The sequence below is a fragment of the Gasterosteus aculeatus genome, chromosome 13, assembly GCF_964276395.1.
Source record: "Gasterosteus aculeatus chromosome 13, fGasAcu3.hap1.1, whole genome shotgun sequence".
Classification (NCBI taxonomy): domain Eukaryota; kingdom Metazoa; phylum Chordata; class Actinopteri; order Perciformes; family Gasterosteidae; genus Gasterosteus; species Gasterosteus aculeatus.
The window spans coordinates 1,870,737-1,897,486 of NC_135701.1; the positions used below are offsets into that span (position 1 = coordinate 1,870,737).

Here is a 26,750-nt window from a genome sequence, read left to right on the forward strand (position 1 = left end):
AACAGTGATACTAGCTGCGTCAACATACACATATCTGAGCTCTGTTTTCAACAAAATGATTGTTGGAGAATGAAAAAATTTTAATTCATAGGTTCCATTGCATTTTTTTAATAGAAAGAATCCAACATTTACTCAGTATAGCATTGGCCTGTTGGTATAAATGTGTGTTCCTTACAAACGTGGCACCATTGAAAAAGGGAAATAAACAGGCTTTCCTACGGTATAAGATTTTCCTCACTTTTTGTGCTAGGTTTGTATATGAATCCTTTTTCTCTACTCACTACAAGTCTACTCAAGGACCTCCCCAATGGACCCAGAACCTGGCTCAAATGTGTCATCCTTTGTAACAAAATTCCTTTATTATACATGTACCATAACATTTCAGTATGTCAGTGTGTGTGCAACTCACTGATGTTGGGTCTGTGAATGATCAGGTGATCAGTCTCTACCATCAAGCGAGGGCTAAGGCACGTCACCATCCGGTCGATACTCTTGACTACATCCATGGGGCCGTTCACCACCTAGAAACACACAAATACTGAAGTCTCGGCAGCAGAAACCATTATCCACTGTACCCTGCGGAGCATAGTTGTCATAGCTAAGGATCTACGCCTACATTTCAAAATGACCGTTCAAATGCCGCAGAGTAAATGCTTTCACCGTCAATAACTCTTCCCCGGAGTTTACGCACAGTTTGGCTACAGAGTACACACACAGGTCAATAGATTGGCCTATAATGGTGGATGCTGTGGATGTTGCTTTTTTGCAACCCCTCTTTCTGAATTCAATATGCCCTCTAAGAGCTGAGCCTTGGAGACAGAGCTTTGAGCTGTGCGAGGGAGGTTTTGAGGATGAGCACAGTTTTTCAGAGTGCTGCTCATCCATTGAGTCTAGGCTGAAGTGGCCTTGGAGCGCTGAGAGGCCCGGGGGGGAAGGGAGCCAAGTGCAGAGAGAAACACAACACTTGTCATACGGCTCTCCTAATCAAGTTGCACACATAAATAGTGAAGTGACAAAATGATGGAGTAAGAAAACACAATGCCCCAACTGTGAACTGGATGAAAGCATGGTTTTCTATCTGAATTCTACTTTTGATCGGAAGATACGTATGGAGCTGTAACATTTGTCTACTCTGTTCTACTATTCCTGTTGTAAATTTCTCATTTCGGTGAAGATGATGAGCTCACGTGAAATATGGAAGCGCACTGCCCTCTAGTGCTTCAGAGCAAAATGGCATCAGTCTGTCTGTCCATCTGTTCAGATAGATAGCTGGCCAAACTATAACCATAAATATTTTCAAACTGTTGTTTTGTTTAATCATTTGAACTCAAGCAGTCTGCCTTTGGTTGAAGTGTAGACATTCAAATTTAATTCAATGGATATAATAAAAACAAAAAAACTTCATCACTTTAGTAATACACACACTTTTGAACAGTAATCCCTGTTTTAAGGCTCGAAAGTAATTGAGACCAATTGACCAGCCTGGGTTTGTAGCACTTTCTGCCTTCATTTGTAAGAGAAAAGCAAGTTTAATTGGGTTGAGATCAGGTGATGGACTTGGCCTTGGAGAATATTCCATTGGTCTGCATTGGTCATTAACAATCTGCAATGAGAAAAGCCATCAATCAGCTCAGTAGCATTAGGCTGAATCTGAGCGGATAGGATATCCCAAAACACCAATTCATCCCGTTACTTCTATCGCGACGTGACCAGTGAGCCAGTTCCATTGGCAGCCTTACATCTTGATGCCATAGCACTGCTTCCACCATGATTGGCGGGTGATGCGGTATGTTTGGGATCATGAGCTTTTCCTTTCTCCACACTCTTCTCTTCTCATCAATCTGGTACAAGTTCATCTTGGCTTTATCTGTCCAGAGAATCCTGTTCCTAAACTGATCAGGCTTCCTCAGATGTTTCCTGTCTAATGTGTCCTTCCTGTTCTTGTTCACACTGAATTGCAACTTGTTGGGAATCTTCTGTTTTAATATCCATGACGGCGTCTCTTGATTGGAGACTTTGACAACCACATCCAGAAAATTCATTACTTTGGCAAATGTTATGGAGGAGACTTTCTTCACCAAGAAAGTGATTCTGCCATCATCCACTTCAGATGGATGCATTGACACCTCTTTGTTCATCATCCAATTACCTCTGAGCCCCTGAAAATGCAGATGACTGAGAAAATGGCTGTAATTCCTGTTAATGTGGTGTATTTATTAAATCCATTGAATGAAGGGTGGAAGTCTTCTTCTCAGCTAAATACTGACTACTTCAGGTAAAAGTTACTTGCAGTTAATATTAAGAAAAATTCACATTGCCCCGACTGTATACTTGCAATAAAGAGCGTGGAGAAAACTCTCAAACTACAAGCTTGAAATACAAACTAAAACCGGCTTGCAAGGGAGGATTTACGGTGAACCTGATCCAAAATCTGATGCAATATAAGTAATCAAACCCATTAATAAGAACCATAATGTAATACAGTGTCCAATATGTAATACCTTTTGACAAATAATGTAATTACATTTTCTGTTTAATGAATATAAGAACACATTGTTTGTGAAATGGCAGAATGTCTGTTTGCTTATAGAGGAGATACAATACAAGCACATCCACACATGTTGATCAGGAGAGCTGCAGTTGAATAAGCGGCAACCTCAAACTGTTCTGTTTGGTGTATAATGCTGCACATTGCCGTGAACGGGAGATTGAAGCAAGGGATGAAACAGGATTAACATTTCCGCTGGGGAAAAGGTTACCTTTTTTTTGACATTTCAAATTCCATTTGAACCACTTTTTCAATGCAGAAATTTAGAAATTTTCTTTCAGACATTTAGGATCAATAGATGCAAAAATAACCTGTTATTCATTATGAAATTCAAATTCGTTAACATTTAACAGAGATTATATCAACTGGTTGGCCTTTGGTGCTTTTATGTAATCGAAGATCCACTCTGATTGAAAACACCAATCAGCATGGTTATGGATGGGTTCATCTCCCGATGTATTTTAGTGTAATGTATCATTGCGCATATCTTCACATTTACAATTCGACAGATTATGAAGTAAAGAAATGTTAGTCTTTTCAGGAGGTTTACATGACTCTAACAACAACGTATCGGGTGCTACGGGGCCTTCGATGTCATAAAGGACATTCTCATATTCTTAATCTAAATCTATGCGGTTCCATGTCAGACGCATGCATGTACAATGTGTACAAAGTGCATGGACGGGCACAGTGAGCAGCAGTGCTGCAGAGAGGAACATGCAGTGCCAAGGCATCGGTCCTACCTCTTTGATGGCCTCCCACTTCAGGGCGTTGTCTCCACCGAAGATCCTGTCAGCCACGCTGATGAAGTGCTGGCTGAGCTCCTGGGCCACGTCCCGGCTGTGGTCGGTGGCTTCTGTGCCTGGCTGAGCAGGGACGTCAGCAGCCAGAGACAGCAGCTGGATGATGGAAACCATGTCTGTCGGCTCCAGTGCTTCCTGTTGTGTGTCCTCCAAGGCCTGAGCAGAGAGGTCCAGCAGGGCGGAGGCCTCGGCCAGACTGCTCAGGCCTGACGGCTGCTGCACCAGCGCTGCCTTGGGGGGGGTCAGTGACACAGGGTGAGACAGAGCTACAAGCCCTCTTTATTTTTATCATCTTGTGTCAATGACATGTTTGTTTCGTCAGTACTGTGAAAATATTCATTTAGAATGTCATGATATCAAATTCAAAAATCCAAAAAAGTTGTTTGCATGTCGAGCTATTTAGGTAATACTTGGTGTAAGTAGCAGTGCACTCTATTAGGCACACCTCGTTCTCAATTCTAAAGTTTTTGTAGAATGAAATAAAACCCTATTAAACACCCACATATCAGATGTACAATTGAATGTGTTATCATTGCAATGGTGTAATCCTAACCAAAAAAATTAACGAGGAGGTCAAATCATTTTGAATTAATTTAGTAATGAAATCCTCAAGATTTTTTTCTGATAGAGTAGATCTTAATTGTTTTCTATAAAACACTGTGGTAAACAGCCTCAGAAGTCATTTGAAAGGAAAGAGCCTAGAAAACACATTTAAAGATGTGTCTTTATGCTAAATAATGATGGGAGTTGTCCACCTGGGTTTTGTTGGAAAGCTTCATCAGATGGTTCATAAAAGCCGTGGGCCCGGAGTTCTGAGAGTCTGTCATCTGCTTCATCTTCAGGTAACGCTCTGTGCCAAAGAAAACACATCAGCAGAGTGGATGACGTAAGGGCAGGATGCTCCGCTCCCCCAGCGGGACGAGCCTGCTGACGTCATGGGAATAAACCAGTGAACTCCCAGCAGAGCCTGACCTCTGACCTTGACCTGTGTCAGCGGGGGATTTCCTTCACTTCAGGCTCAAATATTACAGTTTAGTGACAGCAGGCAGACATTGTATCCTCACACCTCAACATTTTACTCGAGAGGTTTGAAATTACATACTAAACACCTTATAAACTCCTTTTTCTAAATTTCAGATGGAAGGTTTACTTCAAAGATGTTTTTATGTGCATGGCATATTATGCTATAGCAGAATTATTAAGAATGAAGTCAGTGTTATTTTTATTTTAAAAGGAGGGGGTACAAATGTCTTTAACTTATATTGAGCATCAGATGAATACGAGAGATTATTAATAATAATTTCCTGATCCTCCTCTGACGTTCTCACTAAGGTTTTTATTTTCTTTGAATCTTTTTTTCTGTGCGGATGTGAGGGTTTCAGGACAGACGATGTTTGAGATCTTAAAATGACGAGGCCTTTCTGTCTAATAAATATCATTATTACCAGCCAATGTTTCTATTAACACTAATATTATACCATTCTATCACAAGGCCCGGTCTGTTCTTGTACACAGATGCTCACCTCTTCTGCTCCTGCAGATGAACAGCAGCGGGTCAGAGCAGTCTGTCCAGCTGAGCAGCGGGAGCTGCTGTGACCATCCCCGAAGCGTCCTGCAGCCATGCAGCTCCATCTGCTGGTGCACTGCTGCACACACATTCACGCACACAGTGACTCAAAAGTCAACTTGTGCCTTCACTGGCAAAACATGCAAACTATAAATCGGGCAAATCAAAAGAGGTTTGATTAAAAAGAAAATGACATTGAGGAAGGATTTGTCTCTGTAATAAAAAGCTGACTGCATGTGTCCTTAAAGAGGAAACTGTGGGAGAGGTATTGTTCACCAGTGCATGCCGTTCTGCTCCTCCACTAGCAGCCCCCACTCTGCTGGAGCTGTGGGAATCCCCTCCTTTCACACTCACTGTCACTGCCCTCCGTGTTGTCATCCTGTGTATCTGGACTAGAGTCACCAAAACCACTGAATAAATCAGCGTTCTCCTCATGGTTAAACTACAAAGCTGATTTTTGGGGTGGGGATTATCCACAAGATATTAACCCAGATTATGGAATATAATAATAAGCATGTTTATAGTATTATTATGAACAAAAGACATTTAGAAGAGAAGATTATGGTATAAGTTTGAATTTTGATAACATTGAAGATGTTGAGTATTTCGCCCAAAAGAAATTCACCGAAATCTGTCAGTCATCTGTCATCTGTCCCCATGTCAGTGGACTCATTTTGATTGCTTTGAGTGACGACAAAAGCCCTTTTACAACTACCATATTAGGACATTCATTCATTCAACTGCTCAGCTCAAATTCAAAATCCCAGCATGCTTTCATCTCACTTTACTTTTATACTCTGCCCACAGTAAGAGCACACAGTACCGCACACAGCCCAGTATCAAGGCAGGTTATGAAAACGTTGTGATATACTCTGGAGGAAGTACCTTTTAGAATAACAAAAGCTAAGCTATAAGGCTAACAAATAAAACAGGCTAAAAACACCTGCATATGTGCATACCAGATATAAAGAAAAGCCAATTTCTTATTGTGTGTTCATACGCATACTTGCAGGGGAAAAAAATGCGGTGGAGCACGAAGGATGGGGCCAGAATGAAGCTAATGTGGGAAATTTGCTCAATTTCGCCTGTGTGCATGAGAAGAAATATTCCAGCTCTAGCACAGAATTTGAGTTGCACTGTGGTGGAGATTCTCCGGTCATCACTGACGACTTCCCACTGCCTAATTGAGAATGGAGGAAAAAAAGTAAAAGCCACTTGTGTACCCTTTGCCTTTTTTGAAAAAGGGTGAGCGCCACGTACGCGCATACACAGACATATTTGCACAGACATATATATATTTTTTATTCCAAACGTTTTCAGGGAGTATTTTGGGGGGGGGGGGGGGCAATGGGTTTTATTTGGTCTGAATAGGTACTTAAAGGATGATTTATTTGTGTTCTCCGTATATAGGCACAGGGTGATTGAACAAGGTACAATTTCAAATGGCGACCCCCTCAGAGAGGATCAGTCACTGTTATCTTACCTGGGCAAAAAAGAAGAACCTGAACCTCTTTAACCGTTGGGTGGCTGCTTAGGTCGGCAAGATTCCAACTGAAGAGCACTTCCGGGGTCATGGGTGAACATGCATTGAGAGCCTGGATATCCCTTGTTTCCAAAGAAATATTCCAAACATTCAGGTCTGTGATATTTCCAAAAAAAGGCTCGGTGAAATTTCCTCCGAATGAATCTTGGTCCTGACCCAGTATAAATATACCATCCCCATAGATATTCCTGGGAGAGTCTGTGCCTGAGCCCATGTCCTTTCTGTCTCCATCCACATAGATAGCCCAGTGGCCAGTGATCCGGAGCCATGTGACACATATGTGATGCCAAGCTCCGTCATTGGGGAAGGACGCCTTGTACGGCAGGTGCTTCCCGTGGATGATGAGCGCAAGGAGGATGCGTCCCTGCACATCCACTTGGCCTCTTAGCTGGAACTCATTGGTAAAGATAGGCGCAGCGTAGGAAAAGATGGTGGACACCTCAGTCCACTCTGGGTTCCACTGAACCCGAACACACACACTGACAGACGGCAGCGGGGGAAAGGACATGTTGACACGAGCAAAGCCCTCGCGGGATTCTTTTGGGAAATTTAGAGCAGAGAACTCTGCATCTAAAAAAAAGAAGAAGGACATGGTGATTAAAGTGTTTTGTATTTTCAACGTGCTTTATATGTTATATGTTCCACTGATTGCACTCACACTGTTTGGAAAGGGCCACAGCCCTGGAGGCTGCTTTGCTTGGATCCCTGACCCAGATAGGCAAACGAGGTCTAGTATTCTGAAGCAGCTCAAAGACTCCCTCCTGGTCCTCTGACTCTTCAAGAGTGGCAAGGGAGCTGAACTGGCCTCTGCAAAATCTGTCGGCCCTGGAGAAGGTCAGCGAGGTATTGGCCAGCTGGAAGGCCCAGTGAGAAGTCAAATGGACCAGTGGTGATTTTCCTGGAGAAAATGAGAATGAATGAAAAATAGTTGCATGTGAATCAAGAAGAAATTCAATGGCTTTTGGATTGATGGAGTGGATGGAAAAGACAAGTCAGTATATGAATTGAATTGCTTTGCCACTAAAAGTGATGAACAGTCTCACCATGTGACTCCCCCTCTGTGTCTGGTCCAGCATGTGTTGGTTCGCTCTCACATACCACCTACAGAAGAAAGTCGTGTTTACTGTTTATTCTAACAATTGCTCCGCATTTGCCTGTAAGCAGCATTCCCAAGTTGGAGTTTATCTGCAACTTGAGAGCGGATGGTTTATAAAGGCTTTTGAAAACACAATCATAGTTATCAATTTAGAGGATTCCAAAGTTGAAATTGTAATTATTAGCGTTTTCAATACGATGCATTTAATACAAATAACAAAAACTATTTTGCTTGTTAAATTTATCTGGTATATAATGGTCATTACCACAAACGAGAAAAGTATAAGTCCAATATGCAGGGATCCAGTCATCTCTAGACCGGTGTAGTCTCCAACTGAGATGGACCACTGATGAAGAAATTGATATTTCCGCTTTAATTTAGGAAACGTCACAGAGTGAATACAAGACCCTGTAAGCGTGTCAGTCTTTAAGAGGTAGTTTCCAAAAATTCTGGAGGTAATATCCTGATTTATTGTCGCCCCGTCCCCATTTTCCTTTAAAGCAGCAGAAAGTCCCTTTGAGTGAACTGGGAAGGAACTCCATGCGTTGACTGATGAAAGCAAAATCTGGTCCAGACTCAACCAGTGCCTCGGTTTCAATATCCAGCATATCCAGCAGAGCTTCTGGTCTCCTGACAGGGCGACAGCCAGCAATCCTAGTGAGTCTGTCCAAGAGTGCCTGTTGGTTTTCCTTACTCCCCTCCCTCCCCTCCCTCCCTCCCCCTCTTTAGTACCCTGAAGCCATCTGCCTTTGTCATGTAAATGTGGTAATTTTTTAAAAGAGCCCTTCTTACGCAAGCAGTGTCAAGCATTTGGCACAGAGAGTTCATCCCGACCAGCAGGGCGGTGGACATTTTTACCAAAAAGCCCTTTTTTATGCCTACTATAGTAATCTCTAAAGTTACATCATAGTAGAACATATCGTCATAGCCAATACAAGGTTCGTTTTACTAGTATGTTGTTTTTTATTACTTGTCCAGCAAGCTTTTGAATGCCTTTTGACATCTGCTTGACGTCAAAAGGCAGATATGCTTGACTCAACAAAGAGTCAAGCATATCAGCCCCATATCCAGATTTGGGGTAAAGAGAAAGAAAATGTGTCTGTCACTTTCTATTGCTGACAAACATATTGTACTCTTGAACACACAGACATGGTTCAGTTGCTGTAGCACTGAATGACTACAATTTATTCAGACTTTTTCTTCATGTATCTTTGTTCATACATTTGCTTACTTGTGTGTGTTTATTCTCAGTGGAGAACACTTGAAGTTAGCACCCTTTGGTGACCCACAAGGATGTGGGATGTTAGTTCTGTACCTGCTGAATGTAGCATACTGTTGGACAAGCAAGAGCGGCTGTACAAGCACATATTATAAATTGCAGTGACCCCAAAGCCTGTGGGTTTGAAAATGTTTCATGGATCTTTTCGTGTGTACATGTTAACTGAAAATTACATTTGTTTGGTTTTACTAAGCATGTACCGTTTTTAGGGCTTGTATTAAGACAAGCATCTAAGGCAGAGTTATACACCGCTAAGAAACTTGAACTTTAAATATGTATCTTTTATTCCAAAGGTTTGATTTTTAAGAACAGAAATCTTTAATAGTTTTTGCAAAAACCTTTTGGAATCTGTTGTTACCTACCCATTGATCTTCCGTGCAAATGTTTGCCAGTAAACACTTGGTTTTTCATATTGTTTAAGCCCCGTTGTTGTTCAGTTAGATGTACAGGCGACAGAAGAGGAGGGCATGAGGGAGAGCCGTGTGCAGGACCTTTTTGTCTTCTTGATCAGTTAGATACTTGGGTGGAATAGCAATGACTGGCTTTGTCTCAATCCGTTTGGTTGTGGACCACTGAGTTCTGGGCATCAGGGCTATTCAGGCTCTACATGCTCAGTCTCTCTCTGATCTCAGTCTGTGTCCTGACAGGTGTGTGTGTGAAGACAAAGAGACAAGATGTTCATGGGGAAGGGTTATACTGAACGATGACATGCAAGGTAATTACAGAGCTACTGCACGCTCATTTTGATTAGTAATAGGAGGTGAACAGAACATTGGAATAGTGCAAAGCAGTAACATGCTGTGCAAGGCTATAGATATATACATTCACTTATAGTACACAAACTTTTTTTCACTTATTTCTGGTGATATCCATGATGATAGCGTATTTGTAAGAAAAACTACAAGTTTATCAAAACAACACTAGTATTCTATCAGCTCTCGTAAAAAAAGTAGAAAGTAAAAGCTCGTCGACAGCCGACAGTAGTGATCCTACTAATGTTCCTGTCTTTGTGTGTTCTTTTATGAACACCAATGGCTCACATTGGCATGTTTACATTACTCTTCTGTTAGACCTATTGCAAATTTAATGTTACAAATAGCTTATTACATAAATGGCAGATGTTTCGATGGCTGTTCTGTAAAATATCCTGACCACTGCAGTGGACTGGATAATCAAAGTATGTGGAATTAATTTCTCCAATTCTGCTTCTTACTTTTATTACGTTGGCACGTGGGCGAACGGGAAAGAGAGAAATCATTTCTGTTTTCTTGCTTTGGAGTTGATTTTTTTGTATGAGTAAAAATACAAAATATATAATATACAATCAGCTTAAAAAATGATGAACGCTTGTTACACTACCAAACAATGTAGAAGTTCATATCAGCTACACCTTAAGCAGATGAAACATTCAAATGCGGCTTTTAAAGATGTAAAGCCTTTAGCAATAAGGAAAGCATCCTATGACACGTGACATTTCGCTGCGATCTTTACTGGTAACAAAATATTTATATATACTTCTACTTTTACTGAAGTAAAGGAACTCAGGACATAATAATAATAAATCAGGCAACAAAAAATGTGATCTTTATATGTTAAAATCTGGAAACCCACCGGTCTTTCCCGTAAATAAGAGAAAAGTTGCAGTATGAAGTCATATAAAATGGAAATAATGAAGCTTAAGTTGAATCCATCAGTCTTACTCTCACCAAACAGCTGCAGCAGTTTCCATAAGCCATTCACACCATTTCTGTCAAACTTTAAAGAAATGTTTTCCTGTCAGTTGTAATTTTAACCGGATCGGATGTGAGCCTCCTCCACCACTCACCTGCGCTCACCATCCCGGTCATGCTGCTCATTCATCACCACGACTCCAGGGTCTGGACTCCAAGGGGAATAGCAATTGATTATCTTCAGGACGGAGATCCAATAGCCAAAAGACTTTGCACTACTGAAATTTTTATTTTTATTCTGTTTTTATATAGAGAAAGAGAAATATATATCGATCAATTTTAAATTCATAGGGCATGTTTTAAAATGCTTTCAACAAAAGTTTGGTGACCCACTGATTGTTGGAAATTAAAAACTTGTTTCTTCTACCCACAAAATGAGCTATTACAGGTGTGACCATAGGATCATTTGAGTCTGTGTAATTTAATATATACCTATCTGAATGACAAAAAGTCAATACCCTACCAAATACATTTCTGAAAAAGAGTTTGGAAATCTTGTGAAAAGGAAGAAATGGAAGCAACCACTAACGCTGCTTGTGGAATAGTAAACTTCTTGTAAAGCTGACAGCTGGTGAATACGGGTGCTATAACGCGGTCAATTATAATCGAGTTACCGGTCATGAACACTGGCAGTCAACAGAACTGCAGGCATTTCCCTGTGCATCCCAGAGCAACACGTTCACATAACATGTTGACGTAACACTGACCTACGTAACTACTTGAAACATTTGAAAAATGTCTGTTGTGAATCTTCCCAATGTGTTCTTGATCTGCTGGCTCAAACATGCTTGGGTGCATTATTGCCTATTCTCTTATCATATGTACATTAACAGCAGTATATCTTGAGGCTGGAGTGAAGGGGCAGAGTGTTTCTTTACACGATCACACTCACACGCTCTTTCACTGGCTCTGAGTCAACACCACACTCTGCAAACTGCCTTTACCTCACAGAGCCTTCAGGGGAATTCACGTCAGAAATTCTAGTTTTTCAGGCATTCTCAGTAGGTAAAGCCGTATAAAACATCTATTAACTCATGTGTTTTGGCCAAAGGGAAGACTTGCAGACCCTGAGGAGACTATGACAACTTGCTCATATACGTCCTGTTTCTTGCCAGAAGTCAACAAACACTCATATTAGTCAGATCTCTCTTCATCAACAGCCTTGGCCAAAGTGAGCAGAAACTTACAAAAGAGTGCGGGCTAATTGCCCTCCTCCCTTTGCCTGCTCTTTCCTCCACTGTAACTTCGCTGCTACTGCCACCCAGTGTATTTCCATGACAACCTGGGGATTGTAAGACTGGTATGGAAACGTCAAACACTTGGTGGTCTCTCGCATCATTGCCCACAAAAGCCCGGTGACCTACATGTGGAGCCCGATGAAGGCTTTTCCCAGAAGAACAGGCTCAGCAGTATCCATGGACGGAACAGAAACACTGTGACCTCCCCTACCCCACATTTTTATTTGTCGTCAATTGCATGAAGGCAGAATGAGCATGAGAAAAGTTGACTACTCTAGTAACAGTGTCACAGTGCAGTGACATAATCATAAAATGCAATAATTAGAAACAAATCGAGATTTCTATAAATACTTTCGGATTGAATTCTACATATGTTTCATAATGTTGTAATTGTTACGTTGATATTATCAAATATGAATTCCACCTCGCTTCATCGCATAGAAAACTATGAAAACCCTTCAACCAGAAGACTGCTATTTGCTCCCCTCGTGAAACAAGAAGTAAACATTGATTTATTCACATTACCTCTTTGCTAAAATAACCCCACTCATGTAGTTACTTTTACCACCCAAAGTTTTACTAAACCTATCATGGTATTGCTAACTAAGCTTCCCGAAAAGACAATATGCATGGGAATCGAGACGTGTTGCTGTAGGATAACCCACGAAAAATGAATAACTTTTGTTTGAATTGAGTAAGATGTGATACAAACTGTTATATGAGGATGGGCTGGTTCTGTAAATTTGAGTGCAGAAAATGAGTCCCAAATGCTCTCTTGCAAACAAACATTCCTAGCATTTGTCTGGCCTAATCTGGCAACAGCAGATAGTCTTTATGGCCGCCCCTTGGCCATCAATCAGGCACGCTACTGAGGACCTGGTCGACAGCAGCAGGGGTCCCAGGGTCGCTACGGAGACCGCCTTTTAAAGCGGTCATATAAATAATATAGGAAACAAAAAGAAAGGGAAAGACAGAGGGAAGAAGGGCGGAGGGACGGGTCTGTTGTCCTCTTTGGACAGAGCTTCAGCTCGAGTGAGACATTACTAAGCTGAGTCAACCCCTGAGTTCATGCAGCAACACAACAGGGTTCACACCAATACATTACTTTGTTCCAATATTGTACCGTTACTGTCTCTATATGATCGTTTTTAAAATCATTCTGATATAGCATACATGACTATAAAAGGCAGGTAAAATGTCAGGTTTCATCAGGTAAAAGTTCAACATTGGGCTCTATGAAGCCGATCGTGTGTGCTGTCCAAAAACGGTTCAATAAAGACTGTTGCTAAACCAGTACGCTGTATCCTCGTCATTTCCCATCCCCCCAAGAGGACCGCACGTGACAGTGGCGCCCAACGTGACTGGGGGATGGAACTGACCGATGGCAACCACCAGCAGGGGATACCGGCCCAGCCGATTGTGGCGCTCGGCCACATGATCAGGGAACTGGCGGCCATCCAACGGGAGCAGACAGAGGCCAACCGGCTGTTCCTGGCGGCGCTCCAGGCACAGGTGGGGAGACAGGCGCTGGAGCAGCTGACCGCAGTCCGTGCCGCCAGCGCAGGAGCCCGCGGCGTTCGCCGGTCTCACGCTCCACTGAATGGCGGGGGACGACGGCGTACAGGCGTGCCTGGAGGCCTTCGAGGCGACGGCGGAGGCTTGCGGTTGGCCGGCGGGGGAGTGGTCGGTCCGGCTTTTGCCTCTCCTGGCTGGGGAGGCGCAGACCGCGGCTATGGGGCTGCCACCGGCGGCGCGGCGCGATTATGGCAACGTCAAAAAGGCCGTGACGGACAGGCTGGGGCTGTCGCCGGAGAACCACGTCGGCGGTTCCGGGAGGCCAGGCTGGGGCCGCGGGACCGCCCTGTTTGCGTTGGGCCAGCGGCTGATAGACGCCGCCACGAGGTGGCTGCAGCCGGACGGCGCTCGGGGGGTCCAAGGGGTGATTGCGCGGGTGGTGCTGGAGCAGTTCGGGGAGGGGCTCTCGGCCCGGACGCCGGCGTGGCTCCGGTGCCACCGTCCAACGACCCTGGAGGCGGCCATCACCCTGGCAGAGGACCATCTGGCGGGGCACCCCAGCGGGCAGAGGGACCGGGAGAGTTCGCCGGTGTCTGCCCGACCAGGAGCTGCGCCGCGGGGAGGGAGGCTGCCGCGGACGGAGGAGCAACCCAGACTGGCTCTGCGACAGGCACCTTTTTCCCCAGCCCGCGACCCACCGGCCCCGGGGAACCCAGGCACCCTTCTCAACTCACAGAGAGGTTCTCAAGCGCCGGGGCAGGAGTGTTGGAGGTGCGGGCGGCTTGGTCACCTCCGGAGAGAGTGCCCGCTGATGGAGGTGGGACAGGCGATCCGAGTGGCCGGCGTTCCGGCACCCTCCCCCGGTCCGGGAGCGACGTACCGCGTTCCGCTAAGAATCCAGGGGGGTACACGCCAGGCGATGGTAGATTCGGGCTGCACGCAGTCTATGATTCACCAGAGCCTGGTTCGGCAGGGAGCATTGGTGGAGGCAGACCGGGTGGGAATACGCTGTGTGCATGGGGATGTTCACGAGTATCTTGTGGTATTGGTGGAAATTAGATATACAGGGAAAAAGCATAGAATAAAGGTCGCGGTTAGCTCCCGCCTGACGCACCCCGTCATTTTGGGTACAGATTGGTCGGGGTTTTATAAGCTAATGGGGGGGGGGGGGTGCGGGGGTGCGTTCACGACCAACAGGGTTATGCGAGATGTGTGCTGTGCTCAGCGGTGACGCGGGGTCGTCCGACACTGCAGACGGGGAGGGGGAACCCGCGGAGCGGACCATGTGATACGTATTGATGGTCACCTGGTGCGCCCTGACGCAGCGCAGTCATTTCCGCACTTTTCATTGATTAGGGACAGACTAGAGTGAGTCGTGACACTCGGACGGGGCAGGAAAACACTCAGTTGCTGGTGCCGAAAATCCGCCGGGAAGTAATTTTCCAGGTGGCTCACTATAACCTGAAGGCTGGTCACATGGGATACGAAAAAACGCTAGACCGGATAATGACCCAATTTTATTGGCCAGGCAGCCGCCGGTGCGCGTCCCGCCCGGAGTGTCAGTTAGTGAACGCTCCGCCCATTCCGAGGGCGCCGTTGCGTCCTCTGCCGTTGGTGGAGGTTCCGTACGAGCAGATCGGCATAGACCTCATTGGGCCGTTTTCCCGGAGCGCACGCGGATATCGCTTTGTGTTGGTCCTCATGGATTACGCAATGCGATATCCGGAGGCAGTGCTGCTGCGCAATATCTCTGCAAAGAACGTCGCGAAGGCTCTGTTTCAGGTCATCTCCCGAGTTGGAATCCCTAAGGAGATTCTGACTGACCAGGGCACCTTGTTCATGTCGCGCACACTGAGAGAACTTTACGGGTTACTGGGCATTAAGTCCATTCGTACTAGCGTGTATCACCCGCAGACGGATGGGCTGGTGGAGTGTATTGTGACAAAATGTCCTGAGCTGTCGTCAGCGTCTCCCGGGAAACGGAGCAGACACACCTGCACCCGCTCATCACGGGCTGAGCGGCCACACCTGCGCCTGATCAGAGGCTGGCTTGATAAGCCTCACAGCCACACACAGAGGGGGAAGATGTCCAAGCCTTGGCTAACATTACCTTTGTTATTTCCCCAGACAGCAGTGCGTGACCGCGAGCCCACGTCTCCCCACGGACTTCACGGACCCACACACCACCGCGCACAGAGAGGAAGAAGGAGAGCCACTAAATAAAATCCACCATTCGGGGTACTCACTGTGACCCTCGTGTTGTGTCCTTCTTCACCCCGTCACAGTATGAATAAGACTCTGAAGTTCATGATCCGTAAATTTATTAGCAAAGATGAACAAAATTGGGACCACTGGCTTGACCCTCTGTTTGGCCTCCACGGGATTTTCTCCCTTTGAACTTTTGTTTGGCAGGATGCCGTGAGGGGTGCTGGACCTGGTTAAAGAAAGCTGGGAGGAAGGTCCAAGCCCCTGCAAGAATTAGATCCAGTATGCCCTGGGACCACTGGCTTGACCCTCTGTTGTTTGCAGTGCGGGAGGTCCCCGAGGCCTCCACGGGATTTTTCTCCCTTTGAACTTTTGTTTGGCAGGATGCCGTGAGGGGTGCTGGACCTGGTTAAAGAAAGCTGGGAGGAAGGTCCAAACCCCCGCAAGAATGAGATCCAGTACGTCCTGGACCTGCGAGCAAAATTCCACACACTGGGCCGAATGTCACAAGAGAATTTGCTGCAGGCCCAAGAGCGACAACAACGGCTGTACGACAGAGGGGCCAGGCTGCGACGATTCACACCGGGAGAAAAGGTACTTGTATTACTTTATACACTCAACTCTAAACTCCTAGCCAAGTGGCAAGGGCCCTTTGAGGTCACACGGCAGGTCGGGGACGTCGACTACGAGGTGGTGCAGTCTGACAGGGGCGGGGTACACAGATATACCACCTGAACCTCCTGAAAGCCTGGAGTGGGGTGGAGTCCGTCTCTCTGGTCTCTACGGCATCGGAAAGGGAGGAGCTGGGGCCGGAGGTTCCAAAAGCAGGTAATCATACCTTGCTCCTTCGAGAGGCTCGTCTCTCCGAGAGCCAGAGGGCGGACGTTGCCAGGTTGCAGGTTTGCTAATGTGTTCTCTCCCTTGCCAGGCCGGACCGACTTTATAGTGCACAGTATCGAGACGCCCCCGGGCGTGACGGTGAGGTCACGGCCCTACAGGTTGCCCGAACACAGGAAAGAAGTGCTTCGGAGGGAATTAGCGAGTATATTGGAGTTGGGGGTAATAGAAGAGTCCAACCGTGCCTGGTGCAGCCCCATTGTCCTTGTGGCTAAGAAGGATGGATCTGTACGGTTCTGCGTGGACTATCGGAGGGCGAATGACGTGTCACGGTTCGATGCCTACCCAATGCCCCGGGTCGACGAACTCCTGGACCGGCTAGGCACTGCATGTTTCTTCATGACACTGGATTTAACCAAGGGCTACTGGCAGATTCCTCTGTCGCCAGAGTCCAAGGAGAAAACTGCATTCTCCACCCCATACGGTTTGTACCAATTTACCACGCTTCCCTTCGGGTTGTTTGGGGCCCCGGGCCACGTTTCAGCGCCTCATGGACCGGGTGCTGCGTCCGCACGCTGCATATGCTGCCGCCTACCTGGACGATGTCATTATCCACAGCACCACCTGGGCGGAGCATGTGCGGCAGGAGACAGGAAGTTCCTGATTTTGGATGTTACGTAGATGAAAAAAGGCAGTCCTTGAAGTCTTATATCTAACCAACAACCCATCCTGCAAAGTCCTTTGAGGCATTCTTTCTGATGTATGCCAGACTCTCTTCCACCACTAGATGATGCTCAAGTGTAGGACAAAGTACTGTGTAGAAAGTGTATTCCATATGTATACACTCACTGCATGTGTGTGCCCACGAGAATTTGTCAAAACATCCTTGCCAGTTGTCCCTCCAAATCTGTTTTACCTGCAGTCACCTGCAGTCAGCCTCTATAGAGATGACTCAGATGGAGGCAATTACAAGAGCAAACAACGGAAAACAGATGTGCAATTATGAGAACAGAGGTCTGCACTAACCCCATGCTCATTGCCCCAGTTTTGCAATCAACAATGCAATCCACAGCAAAAAAAACCCTAATTGAGTCCTCACCACACCTAAAGCGCTACACACACTGATCATCAGAAACACAAGTAAGACTCAAATCACCTGCTCGTCACAAGGTGCTTTAACAAAACAGTCACCTTAAATTTTGGATGGATTTTTAAAGGACCAATAAACTGAATGCAAGGTATGGTTTCAACAGTACGGGGATCCAAAGCTGTGCAAATTAATTAGTACCTTCTGACTGAGGCTGCCACACACTAAATAACATCTGTTCAAACACCATGACACAAATTAACTCAATCAACTATACAGGCCTAGATGACATTATACAACATCTCAAGTCATATTCCTGCTGCTTAGGTATTCTTCTAACAGACTTTTTCAAAATTACTTCAAACTCCATGACCACTTATCTCTTACAATTTGTAAACACATCCCTCCTCTCCGGTGTCTTCCCAAAGCCCCAAAAAAATGTTAACTGTAATTAAACAACTCCTAGAAGGGTAATTTAGAAGTCGCAAAAATGGAAAATGAGCAAACCTGCCTTTTTTAAGTGAAATAATTGAAAAGGCAGTTTTTCAACAGCTAAACTACTTCTTGGCCGCAAATAATGATTTTAATGCCTTCCAGTCTGACTTTCGACAGCACCACCCTACTAAAACTTATCTTGTCAAGGTTTTACGGTTTAAGGTAAGGTTTTCACGCGATACATTACAATACGCGATACAATAGCTCTGCAAATTAGGTAATTAATTAATTCAATTAAAAAAAAGAACAAATTAATCGCAGATTTTTAAATCCATAGATCTTGATTAATGGCGAAAATCAATGTTATTGTTGTTACAATGTTGTTTTTAATGAATGTTTGTTTTACTTCTGAAGACTAAATCTTCTAATCTAATGAGAAATAATTTTAGAAAACGTGTATTTCAGACACTGTTGTTTAATTGTTAATGTTATTTTAAACAGAGGGGCGGCACGGTGGCGTGGTGGTTAGTCAAGTCAAGTCAAGTCAAGTCATTTTATTTTGTATAGCCCATAATCGCAAATTACAAATTTGCCTCAGAGGGCTTTACAGTCTGTACACATACAACATCCTCTGCCCCGAAACCCACCATCGGCACAGGAAAAACTCCCCAAAAAACGAAAAAAACCCTTACAAGAGGGAAAAAAGGGAAGAAACCTTAGGGAGAACGTCAGAGGAGGGATCCCACTCCCGGGATGGACAGACTACAATGGATGCCATGTGTACAGAATGAACAATGTATAATACATGCAATTCCTATGACAGAAATGAGCTGTTAGCACTGTTGCCTCACAGCAAGAAGGTCCTGGGTTCGATTCCGCCCAGTGGCCTTTCTGTGTGGAGTCTGCATGTTCTCCCTGTGTCAGTGTGGGTTCTCTCCGGGTTCTCCGGCTTCCTCCCACAGTCCAAAGACATGCTCTGGGGATCAGGTTAATTGGGGACTTTAAATTGCCCGTAGATGTGTGAATGTGAGTGTGAATGGTTGTATGTCTCTGTGTAGCCCTGCGATTGGCTGGCGACCAATCCAGGATGTACCCTGTCTATCGCCCGAAGTTGGCTGGGATGGACTCCAGCCCCCCCGCGACCCTGTGTGCAGGATAAGCGGTTTGACAATGGATGGATGGATGGATTTTAAACAGAAGAATACGTTGAACTAACAACTTCCTGTGGTCCTTGTGCACTTTGCTCAACTCTCCATTATTTAACGGCTGTGGCTGTTACATTTGGCCTGGACGTTTTCAAACCACGGTCTTGTAGGGACACAGTGGTCTTCTGCAGACTGTGTGCCGTGCAGGGTAACATTAGCTGTTGAGATGAAAGCAGCCTAGAAGTTAGCTTAGCCTAGCAGCGAGGTTAACAGAGCAGTGCTTCAAGTGGTCCGTTTGTCACTCACCTTCCTTCTATTTGACACGTGGAGTAAATCCTCTGCACAGTTCTCAGGCTGTATGTTGCACCTCTGTTTGTTTTACTTAAAAGCTCTCTCAATTCTAATGTAACTGACTGCAGCTAGCGGCCGTTTCGTTTCCGTGGTCATTTTCCGGCTTATTCCCGGTCTCGGAAGTAAACAAACGTACGTTAACTACTTTAAAATATTTTGTCGGCCACATTAATTGCATAGATCAATACGTTTATGTTGACAGCCCAAACATTAGCTGTCAAAGCCTCTGCATCCCTGATCTCCTTCCAAGAAATGTTGACCTCTCAGTGACAGTAATTCCACAAATAGGGATAGTGGTGCACACTGTCATAAAGCCACTCACGAAAGGCGTTCATGGTGTCCTACTCACTGAACACTTAGTAGGTAAACAGAAGTATAGTTATGCGAGGGATAAAGAAGAGAGCTATAAGATGCTTTCTACTTTCACATATAGCTACTGACTGGATTAAACCCTTGAGTGTCAGTCCCCCAAATGGCCTTTCATTCCTGCAGAGGTGTATTTAAATGAACTCAGACTCTTCCTACAGACTTCTTATTTTTTTAAGGGATGAATTGTAAGTAATTTTTTACAACATCCACATAACCCCCTCGGTTTCTTTTCAACCAATGTCGTTAGTATCTGTACGGCCCACAGTATGGCAACATTGTCAGGAAGTGACCACATTAGGTAATAACCTAATGTTTAACTTTCGGATAGTTAAACGGACAAACTTAGTTCAGTTTCATAGTTCGTCATTATGTTACTGTTATTTTTCTGCGTGCTAACAATGTGTTATTTCAATTTAATTTACATTTATATACAGTTGTGCTCATAAGTTTACATACCCTGGCAAAATTACACTTTCACTTATGGGTAGTGGTTGGGTAAAGCCATGTATTATCATTCAACCGTATTTACTCTTTTAAAATCATAATGATGCCAGAAACTACCCAAATGACCCCGATCAAAAGTTTACATACCCTGGTGATTTTGGCCTGATAACATGCACGCAAACAGGTTTGAATGGCTACTAAAGGTAACCATCCGCACCTGTGATCTGTTTGCTTGTAATCATTGTGTGTGTATAAAAGGTCAGTGAGTTTCTGGGCGCCTCACAGACCCTTACGCCTTTCATCCAGTGATGCACTGATGTTTCTGGATTCTGAGTCAAGGGGAAAGCAAAAGAATTGTCAAAGGATCTGTGGAAAAAGGTAATTGAACTGTATAAAACAGGGAAGGGATATATAAAGACATCCAGGGAATTGAGAATGCCAATCAGCACTGTTCAAACTAATTAAGAAGTGGAAAATTAGGGATTCTCTTGAAACCAAACCACGGTCAGGTAGACCAACCAAAATTTCAGCCGTAACTGCCAGAAATTGTTCGGAATACAAAGCAAAACCCACAAATAACTTCAGCTGAAATACAGGACTCTCAGAAAAAATGTGGTGTGGCAGTTTCAAGATGCACAATAATGGGTTGCATGGTCAGGTTGCCAGAAGAAAGCCATTACTACGCAAATGCCACAAAGTATCCCGCTTACAATACGCCAAACAGCAGAGAGACAAGCCTCAATACGTCTGGAGCAAAGTCATTTGGAGTGATGAGACCAATATTGAACTTTTTGATCACAACCATAAACGTTACATTTGGAGAGGCCTATGATGAAAGGTACACCATTCCTACTGTGAAACATGGAGGTGGATCGCTGATGTTTTGGGGATGTGTGGGCTACAAAGGCACAGGGAACTTGGTCAAAATGAATGGCAAGATGAATACAGCATGTCTTAATTAGGCAACGGTCCAAAACACAAGGCCAAGTCGACCTGTCAATGGCAATAGCATTTTATGTGTAAATCGGCTAAAACACGTCACATGACTTTACATCACCACTAAGCTAAAGGCAGACCGGTGGTCTAGTGGTTCTGTTGGGTAGTTTAATTTAGCCACTAGATTAAAAATTCAAACTTTGAGAGAATCAGAAGTGCGAATACACCAATTCCCAGTTTTGGGACCCCTGGAGTGCGTCATCCTGTGTTACCGTGAATTCAGAAAACAATGATTTTCTAGCGAGGCAGCATTTCAAGACTTCACAACAACACAGTGACTGCTGGTCGTGTCGGCTATTTATATGCTGACACACCTGCACTTTCCCCCTCCTTCTGACTTATGCATGCCCCCGCTGACTGATAAAAACATGGAGGCCATGCAGGATGAAGTGGGCCTCTGCTGATGAGGGAGAGATTGAAGGACCCACATGCGTTTCCTGTGTCTCTCCAGGCTTCTGAGGAGATCTGCTGCTTACTCAGGAGTGAAAGCCTCAAATTAAAGTGTTTGTGCTGACAAAGGACAAATGGGATTTTTCTTTTGCGCAAACGGTGCAGGATTGTGTTGGCTTGCTCAAGTGTCAGGGAAAAACGTAATGCTGGTCGACACCTCTAATGAAAAATGTGCATGAAATTAAGTACTGCATATTGCTTCCAATTTTTAAGAGTTGTACGTGTATAAAGAGGTTGGCAAAGGAAGAAGAGTGGGAACAAAAGAGAGATACAGCTAGATACAAGAAGAAGCAAACAGAGAAAGGGATGGCTTTCTTCTCTCCTGTGTATAGATATGTCTTTTTGTACCCTTGAAGGAGTTAATTGAATATTCATGAGTGAGCATGAATAAGTGCTCTGTCAGCCAGAAGTGTCACTGATAGATGAGGGGTGGACCTGCATGGTGCTCCAATGGCCAGCAATGATCCTCCATAGAGAGCCAGAGCCTCAGGTACAGAGAAGGCTCGCCCTGGAAATAGCCAAATATAAAGGGCTGAACTTCAATATATGCATATACTGAGCTCCGCCTTTAGGAGGCATGTCACCGGAAGATAACCCCAATGTTGACTGGGCAGCTTGATTGGATATCACTGGAGAGTGGAAAAAGTGAGCCAAAAACTGATAGAGAGATTACAATCTGGGGGTCTCTATTTGTTTTCCACAGAGCGAGTCCACGGCCCAGACACTCACTCTAATTTTGTCTGACAAGTTCTCACGGTTGCTTTTCAATCCCCACTGTCTACTTTCTCCTCTCCCCCCTCCGCAAGAGAAGGAGGGCGACAAACACACACACACCGATCATTTCACCGCTGATATTTTGCTATGATAATTTTATTCATGATGCCACTCCTCGGCCGCTGTGCAACTCGTCTGTACAAGTGCAAATGAGGAGTGTTCCAAATGTAAAATGTTCTGCTGAGGGGGATCAACGACGCTCTGTGGCCAAAACAAGGCTATATACAAAATGAGTTTTGTTCCAGTACACAGGCTGGCTGGTCCGCACCAACTCCAGTTAGCGTGGCTGGCTCCACCAACATACACCAGATGGCCTCCTCCCCAGGCAGAGAGAGAGACAGAGAGGGAGAAAAAACACGCAAAGAGAGAATGAAAGGGGAAAAGCATTGGTGCTTGACATGCATGTCCCAGAGGTGCCATGCTCAGTCAGAGTAATATCTAACACTGGGCTTGGCTGATACTAGAGCTCATCTAATGTGGAGACTAACTGACTGGAAAACCTAAATCCCGCAAATCAGATATAGGCAACCTTATTTCATCTTCCCTCTCTTTCTTCCAACTCAATACTCATGGGGACTTTTGGCATGGATTGGATAAACCAAATAAACGTAACTTATTTTGTTAAATAAAACAAAGAGGTTTTAATGACAGAATTATCCCATCCTCATATAATATGTTGGAAAGGCAATTTTATTTCAACACATTTCAACAACAAGGTAATTCAAAGTGCTTCACATAAAACCATGTGAAAAAAACAACACACAAAGAGGGGAGATTTACAAAAAGTTAAGAACATTGATTGAAACATTAAAAAAAGTCATTCAAAATATGAAATTAGACGTTAAAAATAGAATAGAATAAAAATAGAATAGAATTTGCAGTGTAGCTTAAGAATTCTAAATGGCAGAAATGGTCAAGTAAAGGCAAATACAAAAATCTTAAATGTGGATTTATAAGAGCTGGGCAACTCAGCAGACCTGCAGCTTTCTGGGACTTTCCAGATATTTGGAGCAGAAAACCTCCATGTTTAGATCCGACTATGGGAACAGGAAGTAGACCTGTCCCAAACGACCGGTCCGTGGCAGTTCATAAAATATCAGCAGATCAGAAATGTACTGTGGCCCTGAACCATTCAGTGCTTTATAACCAACAGCAGCATTTTGGTCCTGGTGACTTTGATATTTGTCTAAATTGCTGGGGACCGTTTTGCATGAATAAATAATACATTATACAAAAACGTGTTTAATTACCATGGCAATTCAATAGACTGTAGACTGGCCGGCAGTTGACTTTTTGTGCCATGAGACTGGAGTAGTTTTAATCCTTTTATCAAACTCAAAGACACTCGAGAGTTGGTGCAAGGAACTTGTGATAGATGTGGTTTTAATCAGAAAAAGAGTAGCTCATTATGCCAAGTGTTGTCTCATTTGTTAAGAGCAGCATAATTCTATTTTTGCGAAAGTATACTACAGGTATAAAAGTATTTGTAAATGATAAGAAGTAAATAACAAATTGCTGAAATGCACTCTAGGAAACCAACGGCAATCGGTTGAAAATTACTTTTCTTTTTATTGTTTTAAAATTAGCTGATAAAATGCTACTTAAAAATTATCTTGTGGTGGACAATTGTCTCTCAATTCCACCCTTGCATTGGAAAGAGTAACATTTATTGATTTAGTCTACAATGGGGCTAAAGGCGTATATATAAGTACTCGAAAGATGTAAAAAAAATGTCCAAAAGCCATAACACAGATGGCCCAGTGGCCAATCTTTGCATCCCACTGCTCTGTTTTCATTCCTCCCTTTTGGTGATAATGTATTGTCTACAGGGTGTGTAATGATCCTCCAGAGCAGTCGTCTACCACTAACAGGCACTTCTGTCAAACACATTACCATCGCTGTGCTCATTGATTTGTGTTGTCTTTAAAATAGGTTGTTTCATCCAGTTGGGTGCAGTCGTAATTGTATCTTGCCTAAATGATTCAAATAAGGCGGTCTACCGCTCTTATTTCCATTTCCCCTCCCTGCACTGTCATTGTCACCCTCACTTATTTCATTACGGATTCAGTAGACTTGATAAAACAGCAGGGGTGCCCCATTCTACAGCGCTTAGCCAGCCCGGCCGAGACAAAGAAGTGGTCAAGCGGGGAAACAAATCACACCAAATGGACCGTTTGCTCTTTGTGCAGCCTAGTTATGGAAAACTGATAGCCACATTCAGAATACTGAATAGGTGTAATAAATGCTGAAGAAGGGGGAATCTTTTGCTAATTGGGTAGAGGGGAGGAGGCGGGGGGGTGTAAAAGAAACGGCGTTCCCCTTTTTGTATCTAAAAATAAGTTCTGTGAAATACTCTAATAGCCTGTACACAGTTAAAAGGGGCAGTGCAATCACCCCACTTCGCCCCTCCTTCTCCTCAAAGCCATCCCATCCTGTCTTTGGGCTGACAGATAAACATTCTCTGCTTGCTAATTGCAATTTTTTTACCCGGTCTCAAGTGACAGGCTGGCAATGTCTACGTGGAGCCTCAGATCGTACTCTTGGGGGACCATTTCTGGTCAATTCGCATGAATTGCATCATTCGCATGGAGAAAGTGGAGGATAATGTATCTTGAAGCACACTGTGTAACTTTGTGAATGATTGGATGAGTTTACAGTTAAACAGGCATTGTAGGATTAACTAACATGACAAATGCAGCAGGAATTATGACAGCACCTGTTTAATGATATCATCGTCAACAAGAGAAAAAAAGCAAGAAAAACAATTTAGGAACTCCTCTTCCAACTACAATAAAGATGGTCACATTCAATCTCTGGCCATGTCCATCAATATACATATGGTTCTTGTAAGTATTCCATGGAGGTACCTTTGTCTGAATGGACTTCAAGCGGTCATAAAACAAGCAGGCCCCTAGCTGGACACTGCCTCCCGCCAATCAGATGAATAATAGTACAAAGGGCTGCTAAATTATTGAGACAGCTGCTGTGCTCTGGTCCAGCACAACGCTGCTAACAGATCAGTGCAGATGATATACGAGGCATTGAGGCCCGCCACCCTCCAGACGAAGCATTGGCTCGCTTTCTCAGGGAGCAGTCAAAACTCAGGAAGACGTTCAACCCCAGTGTCTGTGGGGTAGAAAAAAGTAAAAACCAACTGCATAATAGAAGTGGGACACTGTTTCGATGAATCAGAAATGGGTCTGATCTATCTTTTTTGACATGCGAGAGTAGACTAGTGGACAAACTGTCCTCTTTTCTCAGACCAATGATGATGGGCGGGGGGCGGAGGGGGGGGGATATGGCTGTCTCACACTATTGAGGAAGTGACCCACATATGGGGCAAGGTCATTGGAAATCAATTTAATTTGGATTACAGCTAGGAGAGTGAGCTGTAGCTTGGAGAGAGCGGAAGAGAAAGCATGTTGTTTAAGTAAAACCCTCAAGAACATTATGATTTATTTAAGTGAGGAGAAAATATGAATTATGTATTGGCTATATGGAGCATGCATCTCTTTTGTACTAATTGTCAGGAAGGCTTGTATCCAGTGTGTGAGGGGTGGAGGGGCTGCAGGACCCAGAGATCACAGGGGCGCTGTGGCTCAAAGCCGCCGGTCCTACAGCTACAGCCATTGACTTGCAAATGAGCTGAAGGAGGCTAATTAATGGGGGGGCTAATGAAAGCAGTAGTTGGGCTCAAGTGAAGAAATAATCTGGGACCCCCGTTTCACTTCCTCCCTCTTTATATGATATTCTAGCTCTCTCCCTCTTCCACCATTCCAGGGCTTGATCGTCTTCTCTTTTCCCACAAGAAGGCTGGTGCCATTGAAGTTGATTGCAGAACGCATCAATATGTGAACAAAGTTGTTGGTGGTGGGGTGCAGTGGTGACTCGGGCTTGTGATGGGGGGTGTTCGTAAAATTAGCATCCATTTGAAGCGACCCCCTCTCTGTTATTTATTCTGTAGCTTTTGGCACATTTTCTGGTTCTCGACTCCCAGGAGGAGAGATGGAGGGAGATGGAGCAGGGTGTTTAAGATGTGTGACGGGCTGTAATGGGAACTTTTGCACTTTTTCTTTCTTGTTTGCACCGGAGAGAGTAAAGCAGCAGTGAAAAGGAGAAGTCACCCTCTCCTCCTGATTGAATTGTTTGAAGGGTGGAGGAGGAGGCTCGTATCAGATACCATGCCCTGCAGTTGTTTCACTTTGAAGCAGTGTGACTCTCCTCAGTCCAGTGGAACTCCCTTTGACTACCAACACTACAACTACAACTGTTGTGGCAAGTACATAAAAAAAGAAAGAAACTGCCTCTATCCAGCAGTGTCTCCGACAAAATCACGTT

The 26,750-nt window shown here is 44.4% G+C and overlaps 1 protein-coding gene across 4 annotated transcripts in view; it reads right to left on the reverse strand.

The window, feature by feature from the left end:
* Positions 1-8,267, reverse strand: part of adgrd2 (adhesion G protein-coupled receptor D2) — a 30,917-nt gene extending 22,650 nt beyond the window's left edge. For 2 of the 4 annotated variants that reach the window (XM_040195136.2, XM_040195135.2), the window contains exons 1-8: positions 7,823-8,267; positions 7,505-7,562; positions 7,120-7,359; positions 6,402-7,031; positions 4,875-4,997; positions 4,107-4,201; positions 3,292-3,582; positions 410-521 (exon numbers count right to left, since the gene is read on the reverse strand). In XM_040195136.2, the coding sequence (XP_040051070.2) occupies positions 410-521; positions 3,292-3,582; positions 4,107-4,201; positions 4,875-4,997; positions 6,402-7,031; positions 7,120-7,359; positions 7,505-7,562; positions 7,823-7,867 (1,594 nt within the window). In that variant the 5' untranslated portion in view covers positions 7,868-8,267. The remainder of the gene's footprint in view (positions 1-409; positions 522-3,291; positions 3,583-4,106; positions 4,202-4,874; positions 4,998-6,401; positions 7,032-7,119; positions 7,360-7,504; positions 7,563-7,822) is intronic. The other 2 variants (XM_040195133.2, XM_040195134.2) reach the window with 2 other exon arrangements.
* Between the last annotated feature and the right edge of the window lie 18,483 nt (positions 8,268-26,750).